This window comes from Myotis brandtii, unplaced genomic scaffold, assembly GCF_000412655.1.
Source record: "Myotis brandtii unplaced genomic scaffold, ASM41265v1 scaffold181, whole genome shotgun sequence".
Taxonomy (NCBI): Eukaryota; Metazoa; Chordata; class Mammalia; order Chiroptera; family Vespertilionidae; genus Myotis; species Myotis brandtii.
The window spans coordinates 2009916-2019063 of record NW_005356712.1 but is presented as its reverse complement, the minus strand read 5'-3'; the positions used below and the strand labels follow the sequence as shown (position 1 = coordinate 2019063).

Sequence of the window (9148 nt, the reverse complement as noted above, 5' to 3'; positions counted from 1 at the left end):
CCTTTAAAATCTTTCCCATTGCTTGTAAATTATTAAAAGTTGTTTGCTGAGCAACGTTTAATCTTTCTGCAAGTTGTTTTTGAGTTTGACACACATCTTCATCCAATAATGCTTGTAATTGTTAGTCTTCAAACTTTTTCAGTGGACCTGGACATTCTTTGTCTTTCAGATAGAAATTATCACTTTTAAAGCGTTTTACCAGTGTTCACAAATATCTTGAGATGGAACATGTTCACATAAGCCTTCCGAAGTATTCAGCAGCACTTTTCTTCAAAATAAAGTAATGAATTATAACTTCCCGCAAATGCTCTTTTTTTGGCATGAAATTCGACATTTTTAAGTGTAAAAATATCTATGATGTTAACACCTTCAGCAAATTTGACATATGAAGTTTTGAAGCTTGCTGTCAATACAACAAAATAGCATACACATCAAATCACATATATATCAACATACATGTAACTCCATCTATTGAAAAAAATCTGATTAACCGGTACACCTAGTAAACACACAGGGCAGGGTGTTCTTGCCACTTGCTCTTCTGGCTCTCAGTCTTTCCATCTGTGTAGTGGGGATGACCATGTACTCCTGGATGTCTTTGGAAACTTCAATGAAATGATACATGGGAAGTGCTGACCCCAGGGTCCAGCCTGGAGCAGGCGCTTGACGCATGCCAGCTGCTGCTGTGACCAAGTGACATGAAAAGAGCACTCGACTGGGGGTCAAAAGGCCACGGCTCCAGCTGCTGGTCTAACAGGAGTCACCCTGGTGTGGCCTTGGGCAAGTCCCTTTGCCTCTTGGGGTCTCAGTTTCCCCTTCCATTCCAGGTGGGCCGAGGCTGGGGCCCTTCCCGCTCCCCTGAAGCGTTGTCCATCTCTGAACATTCAACTCGCTTGGTGCTGGGCACCAGGACCTGCACCAGCCCGGGGCCCGCAGCACTCTGTTGGGAGAGGGAACCAGGGAAGTGGCTGGGGCGTCAGGCTTCTTGGAGAGTTCAGCAGGACTTTCAGCCCTGGCTCTTATCAGAGGCTGTAAATCTGCTGGTTGCCATGACTACGGGAGAGCAGCAACTAAGCTCCAGGTCAATGATTAGCAGGAAGGGAGCGGGAGGCCTGGTGGAATCGCTACTCAGGCCCCTCTCCCTCCCTCCGTGAGGTGGAGCAGCCGCTGGCCTTTGACTTCACTGTGTCAGCCTCCCCTGAAGAGCTTGCCTTCTTTTAAGTTTTTTTTTTTAATGCAGCATCGAAGGGCCATGTGGTAAAACGGGTCCTTCTCAGCAAAGATGGAACACAGTTTTCTTAAAATCCTGCAAAGCCTGGCCGGCATGGCTCAGTGGTTGAGCATCGACCCACGAACCAGAAGGTCACAGTTTGATTCTGGGTCAGGGCACATGCAGGCCCGATCCCCAGTGGAGGGCGTGCAAGAGGCAGCCGATCAATACTTCTCTCATCATTGATGTTTCTATCCGGGGGCATGCAGGAGGCAGCCGATCAATATTTCTCTCTTATCATTGATGTTTCTATCTCCCATCCCTCTCCTTTCCTCTCTCTGAAATCAATAAAAATATATAAATATTTTAAAAACCTGCAAGGATGCAGATTTGGAGGCAGGGAAGGGAGGTGGGTGGGGCCGTGAAGGGAGGGCACTTTTAAGTTGCAGCCAGCCCACTACACCTGTCTCATGAAAGCATCACCAGGAGGTCCACATCCTGGATTCTGAGCCCTGCTGAAGGCAGCGATGGATGAGGCATTGTCTTCAACCTGAGCCTATGCCCAGTGCCTGGCAGTAGCACCCACCACCCCTCCCCTGCAGATGACCCATGTCCCTGCTCCCTCCATGTGCAAGTCACTAAGCCTTTCCGCCAGCCCGGGCTACTCACCATGCATTTATTCACCGCCCAGTTCCTCGCATCGGCTCTCAGCGTTTGCCTGTGGCAGGGCCACCTCTGGTATGGATTTGTGTCTGGTCTTCCTATAGTGCCCCAGAGAGTCCGAAATGCCATTCTCCTGTGTGTCCAACTCATGCTCTGCTGGGCCATCCCCACGCGTCGCTAAGCTCATGGATCGCTTTTCTAAGAGACATAGCGGGTAGAACAGAAAAGGCACGGATGGGGCCCATTGAGTAGACTGAGGCACGGGCTGGTTTATTTCCACCAACTGTAGCACACGGGGATTCGCTCAAAGCATCTCCAAGGCCCTTTCTAGCTTTTCGAAGCACATGCTCTCTGCAGCCATGCATGTGCTCTTTAATTTATTCCTTGAACATATGTTGCTGAGTGTTTGCTAAGCAGCAGGCTCGGGCAGGAAGACATGACCCTAGTCTCAGGGAGCTCATAGTTCAGTGAGAGAGAAGACAGTGACGTGGTAACAGCACATGGTTAAGAGCTGCAGTGAGGGTACCAGTGGATGAGCATGTCCTGGGAAAGGGTTAGACCTCCCCAGGCATCTACTCCCTACGTCACCATGTCCACCTCATAGGTGGTGACTCCGTCTGGCCAGCTGCTCAGGCCTTAAACCTTGGAGTCCTCCTTGACCCCTCCCCGTCTCTTAGTCTCTTGCACCCCAATCTAACCAGCAGCAAAGGACGCTAGTTCTGCCTTCACAGTATGTCAGCATCTGACCACATCCCACCACTTCCATTGCTGCCTGCTGACCTGAGCCTGGACTATTGCTGCAGTCTCCTCGTCGCTGTCCTTCCCTCTGTTCCATCTGTGTCTGCAGCCATTGGAGGGATCCTTCCAGAAGGCAAACCAGACCGTACCTTTCTTCTGTCCAGAGGCTCCTCATGCTGGTCACAGAGGACCCAGAGTTCTTCTAGGACCGGCAAGACCTGGTCTCTGGTCTTCCCTCCGATCACTCTGGCCTTTGATTGCTGCCCCTTGTGTTTGCCAAGGAACTTGCTGTCCATTCTGCCAGGAGCACATGTCCTGCTTCCTGCAGAGGCCTGTGTAGAAGTTACTGGGCACCAAATTACCCCAAATCTTTGTGGCTTAGAACAATAAACAGTTATTATGTCTCGGTTTCTGTGAGTCAGGAATTTGGCTGGGCGACTGGCTCACCATCCCTCATGTGATTGTGGTCAGATGCCAACCAGGGCCGCAGTCTTACCTGAAGGCTGGACTGGGACTGGGTCCAGGTTCATGGTGGCCACTCCCGGGGCCGGTTGGTGCTGGCTGTTGGCAGGAGGCCATGGCTCTCCTTCACTTTGGGCCTCTCCATGCGGCCAGCCTCCCTGGAAGTGGTCAGTTCAAGAGAGTGTGGCAGAAGCTGCCTTTTTACCTAGACTTGGAAGTCACACATTGTCACTCCTACTGATTGATTCTGTTTTCCATAATGTATTGTATTCATTAAAAGTGAGTCACCAGCCCATCCAGTATTCAGGGGAAGGAAATTAGGCTCCATCTTTTGATGGCAGGAGTGCCAACGAATCTGTGAGCACATTGCAAAGCCATCACAGCCGCAAGGTTAATCCCTAGTCCTTCAAGTCTCCACTCCCTGTTACTTCCTCAGAAAGGTCTTCCCCAATGACTCTGCACTAAACAGCAGTCACCCCCTCCCACTCCCTAGTCCCATTACTCTGATTTATTTTCTCCATAATTTATTACGCCCCAATAAGCCTTATTATTACTCACCATGTGTTTATTACCTGCTCCCCCATCTAGAACATAGACTCCATGATCACAGGGGACATCTGTCGTTTCACTGCAGCCCCGCACTTTGAGCTGGCCTGGGCACATTGCCGGCACCCGTGGCATCGGCGTTCATGAGTGCAGTTAGCCTAGGCCAGGACAAGTATCAGGGAGGCATGCCTTGCTGGGGGCTGGGCAGAAATAGCAAACCTTGAGTTGTCTGAGAAGAGCCAGGACAGCATTCCACATGGACAGCCTGGCCTGGGCAAAGGCATGGAAAGGGACCCTCCGTGTAGGAGGAGGGGCGGGGAGGTGTAGGGGAAACTGAAGCTGAGCAGGATGGAGGGAGCTCTGGAAGCGTGGGGCCGGCCGTGAGGAGGCTGGGAAGCCCTGACTAGAATGTTCATTCCTCCTGGGCTTGCAGTATCTCCCCGCTCTGCTTCTAAAGATGCACCGTAAGCAGCTGACAGAGATGGATGCGTTTGCTGTCCTTCCTTCAATATTGACTGGGCTTGGCCTGCTCTCCTGGCAGCCAGAGGAGCAGGGGGCTTATCAGATGCCTTCATCCCGAGGCATAAAACCAGTCTTGATGCGCTGGCTGCAGCAGTGGGGTGCACGAGGAATGCAGACGCTGCTGATCGATGCTGGCCCTGGAGCTGGGGGGGAGGGGGGGGGCGGATCCACCTGTGACTCTGGACTGCTGACTCCTCCCGCTTAGGAGCCAGCAGACTTGAGTGACAGTCTCTTCAAAGACTGAGTAATTAGGCAACTTCTTTTCCCTCCCTGGGACTCAAAGAAGGAGGGGGAACTCGGGGAATTGCCCTGTGTTGTTTGGAGCTCATCTTAGAGGCAGAAGAGGGAAGTTCAGGCCTTCCTCAAGTGGGTGGCCTCAGGCCTGCTACAGACACCAGATGGGAGGTTTGGTTCCCAGGGAAGTAAAGGGAAAAGAAATACAGTGGGGCCTTGACTTACGAGTTTAATTCGTTCCGTGACGGAGCTCGTAACTCAAATTACTCGTATGTCAAATCACTGTGACGTTCGCTGCGCCAACTAGCGGTGGGTATCTGAAGCTGGCTCGTAACCCGAATTTTAGCTCGCAACTCAACTCAAAGCAAAAAATCGGCCGAGAGACGGCTCGTATCTCGAAAAACTCGTTAGTCGGGACACTCGTAAGTCAAGGCCCCACTGTAGACACTTTTTAGGTCTTCCTGTTTATCTTCACCACAACTTTATCTTCACCACAACTCAACAACATATGGACTGATATTATTCCCTATTTTATAACTTAGAAAACTGCGACTCAGGTTGAGTAGCCAGCACTAAATGGTGAAAATGGTATTTAAATTCAGGTATCTCTGTTCCATATACATATAAGGCAGAAAAAAATGGAATTGAAATGGCAAAGAGGAGTTAGAACTAGTGACATCATGCTTTGGCCTCAAATTATGTCTTAAGGAAGGAAGTGAAATGCTGGTTTCCAGCCTCTCACTGTGCTTTAGTCAGGACAGGGTTAGCTGTGCTGCAGTAACAAACAAACTCAGCCTCAGTGGCTTCGCCTAACTAAGGTTGGTTTCTGCCATGCAAAGTCTGAGGTGGTAGGTATCTCTGCTCCATCAGAGTTGCTGTGACAGAGGAACACAGTAAGATCTTACTGCGTCAAACTGGAAATGACATATCTCATTCCCACTCAAATACCATTGGTCAAAGATAACCTCATGGCCCCAAGGGAAGCAAGGGAAGATAACCGCAAGGGCAGCTGGGCTACGTTAGGGCATCTAGGAAGGTTTGACGAGCATCGTGAGTCTCTGTCACAGTCTAACACATTTGCTTCCTATTTCTGTTCCTGTAGGACTGAACCCCAGAGCAGCCCCATGGTTCCAGGTCAGGATGGGCCCTCTGCAAAGCTGAGCCAGCATCTGGCCACGGAGGCCTCGGGCACCAGCTGGGAGAGAGACAAGGCCTGCCGGGAGCGCAGTCCTGCGAGGGCACGCAGGTGAGGTGCTACCCACTCCTCCAGTCCAGAGAGAACGTTCACGTCGAGGATGCAGAAAGGAGTCTGTCTCTGGCCACTCCTCCCCTCTCGCTTTGCAAGCTCCTCTTTCCGACCCTCACATCGGGGACCAGCAAGCCTCAAGTCTGTCCAGTGGCCAGGGCTTTCTTGATTTTACCCCATCACTTAAATCTGAGTCTAGGACAGTGGTTCCCAAACCTGGCTCCCCTGGGACTCTGGGGTTCCAGAGAGAAGTGAGAGTTATTGACTGAAACAATGAGATCTTTGTTTCACACAACACACTTAGGAAAGGTGTTTCCCCCCCTTAAGTGTCTCTTCCTCAAACACTTGGATTCTCTTTTCTCTCAAACCTGGCCACCGTTACACTGGGGAGTGTGTATATGAAACCGGACAGTTTGACACGTGGCTACATTATTGCACCATTCACCCTCGTTTGGCCACTCACCAGATATCTGCAGGCTCTTCCTCTGCGTCAGCACTCCCTGAAGGAAAGGTTTGGAAGCGACCTACCCAATTGCCTGGCAGCCCGTCTGCTTCCGGGAACGGGTCGTGTCCTCCGAGTTTCCTCACCTGTCAGTGTAGTTCAGCAGCTGAGTCGTCATCCCCTTGTATTTATGTTTCACCTGCTGAAACCGACTCTCTTGCAAATATTCTAGCTACAGCTCTAGATTTCTATGCTGGCAGTGCGGAGACCTTGGCATATGTCGTAACCACCTGATCATGTTTTTCCCACTCACCAAAATGACCAGATTCTTGGAGCGGAATTCAGTATGGCAGCGTTTTATGCTGTTCTGGAAAGAGCTGGGTCATTTCCAAAAGCATGGCCGCGGACACAGAGTCCAGAGCCGGCGGGTTCTGTGGGAAGCCCTCAGGGCAGGAGCCACACTTCCCAACTGCGCAGGTGGGCAGGCCGTGCGGCTCGCTCAGCCCGTAAAAGGAGGCAGTAAAATCAGCCCACTCTCGCCGCGTCCGCGAGCATCCAAGCATTTAAAACGCTCGGCATGTATGTAATAAGTGAATGAATGGTCGTTGCGTTATGGCTAATAAAGACAATAATATTCTTATTAATATGTCATTTTCCCACTGTGGTCCAGCTGGGTTGGCGTGTTTCAATTTCCAAGTGGTTTTTCGTCCCCGACCACCTCCTTTTGCCATGGGATAGTGTTTTAAAAATATCCCTGGAGCCTGCCCCGATTATAATAGGAGATAACTCGACTGCATTTAACTGCAGCCTGAGCATTTGAATTTAATTGAATGGGAAATAATTATTCCTGAAAAGCGGAGAGTTTTGAGGTTCTGCGAGGACATATAAGATATGTATCTCGTTACATTAAACCTCGGCAAATATACTTTTAATAATCAGCTGCCACTTAACATATATACCTTCTATTGCATTTCCAGCAGGCACTACACAGACAAGATGTATTGGGGAGGGAAAGGGCCAGACTGCTGATTCATTATTTAAACGATTTATTTACCAAGGTGAACCATTTGCAAATTTGATGGTAAATCTATTAAGAAGCAGTTAACCGCTATAATTTTGTTTTAAATAATCAGTTGGTGTTTGGGTAACGTACAGCGTCTGTCTCATTAGGTCGGCATTAGCTCCTTATTTGAGGCACTTAGTCTGAAGTGTGACCGATCCAGCCGCGAGGCTTTAATTAGGGACCTGCTCTGGGCCTTCACCCTCCAAGGAGCTGGGTCCCTCTTCCCTCAGCAACAGCCCTGAGGGGGGCTCGGGAACCCTGAGTCCTCTAATGCCAGACTCTGTGCTCCCTGCAGCGCCTCCCGCGACAAAGATCGGATGCCACCGCAGTCCTCCAGGGGGAAGAAGAAGAAGAAGAAGTCCGCCCGGAAGAGGAGAAGGAGGTGAGGCCTAGGGAAGGGGACAGGACAGAATGGGGGTCAAGAGGGCTTCGGAGCCAGTGACCCCTGGGGTTGAGTTCCCCTCTCTGCCTCTTAATCAGCTGTGTGACCCTGGAGAAGCCACTTCACCTCTCTGTTTCCACTTCTGTAAAATGAGGGTAATTCCTACCTCTGGGATTTTTGTGTGAATTAGATGAACAAAACAGATGTGGAAGGAGCTGTCAAGTGTCTGACACATAGTAAGCGACCAGTTAGCCGGAAGCATCGCCGTGACCGTGAATATTGATTTGTGTTTTGGTTTTTGTTTCTTTGAGAACTGTCTCTGTGTGGAAGGCTGTGCTAAGCACTGTGTCCTCCACAACCTCCTTTACCCTTGACCTCAATCCACCCGGCAAGCACTATTGTCCCCATTTTAGAGAAAAGAAAGGCACCGAGAGGGGGTGGCAAAGCCCCGGGACAGGACTCCAGGCTCCTCACTGGGCAGGTTAAAGCCAAGGATCACGGGTTTTATACTTGTGCCAGCTATTGATCCTTTTGTATCCTGTGATTTTTTTCTATGTACCATTTCCTTTAATTCTTTTGTATTTAAGAAGATTCCCAGATATTCTTCTAAGCTGCCACTCATTGGACCCACCGTGGTGGGCAGAGGCCTTAGAAGGAGGAGTTGAAAAACACACCAAACCTGGGAGGCAGTATTCGAAGAAGCCTGCAGGGGGCAGCAGAGAGGAGTGTCTGAGTGACAGATCCAGGACACCCCTTTAGCCTCCTTCCAAGGGGGCCCAAAGGGGAATGTGGATGAGACCCTGACTTCCAGACTTTGGGGGCGAGTGGTGGAATTGGGGCAAATGGCTTCTGCCTCTGGATCTTAGCGGAGGGCGTGAGAACACTTCAGAGAAGGAAAGCACAGGCGTCAGGCTGCACTAACTCACTCTCATTCAGCAAGTGCCCCGGGGCTCGTGTTTGGGGCCCGCACTGTGACTCTCGGCCCTGCCTTCCCCCGCAGACATGTTTGTTTGCCCTGCAAAGTGGCTTTTTGTGGGGGGTGTTTGGTTTTGTTTTGTTTTTTTAATTGGTGGCCAACATTTAAAAGACAGGAGATTTCATATAAAAAGATGTGTTTCTGGTGACTTCTATTGAAAAAGTAGGGTTTTTGGCAGCCGGGCTGCATTCCCACACGGGCCCCTCGGCTGATCTCAGAAGCCGCCCTTCAGCCACGTGCTGTCTGGTTGGCCACAGTCCCCACCGCTCCCTCCTGCCTGACCCCGGCTGCTCCTCCGCGGAGTGTGAAACTCGAATCTTCCCCAGCCTGGGTGCTTTGTCAGGGGGAAGTCAGAGCAGTGACCTACCCAAGGTGACCTCATGAGTTGATAGTAAGGTCGGGATTGGAACTCGGATCACCTGAACCTCAGCCTGACGTTTCAAACAAATGCCTTGGTGTGTGTGTCATGGAAAGAGCTGAGACTGGCATTGGAGCTGGAAAGGGGTCTTTTTGAAACCACCCCGGCCTTTAAGAACCTCCCTGTGACGAGGTCTCCCTCTCCCACAGGTCCCCGTCCTATAGCCCGTCGCCTGTCAAGAAAAAGAAGAAGAAAAGTTCCAAGAAGCATAAGCGATGCAGGTATTGACCTTCCTCCTCTGCGAGC

At 50.7% G+C, this 9148-nt stretch overlaps 1 protein-coding gene across 1 annotated transcript in view; it reads left to right on the top strand.

Annotated features, from left to right (window-relative positions):
* Window positions 1–9148, top strand: part of SRRM4 (serine/arginine repetitive matrix 4) — a 143119-nt gene that overhangs the window by 87925 nt on the left and 46046 nt on the right. The window contains exons 2-4 of the mRNA XM_014537691.1: window positions 5478–5621; window positions 7422–7508; window positions 9052–9123. Coding sequence (XP_014393177.1) covers window positions 5478–5621; window positions 7422–7508; window positions 9052–9123 — 303 coding nt within the window. The remainder of the gene's footprint in view (window positions 1–5477; window positions 5622–7421; window positions 7509–9051; window positions 9124–9148) is intronic.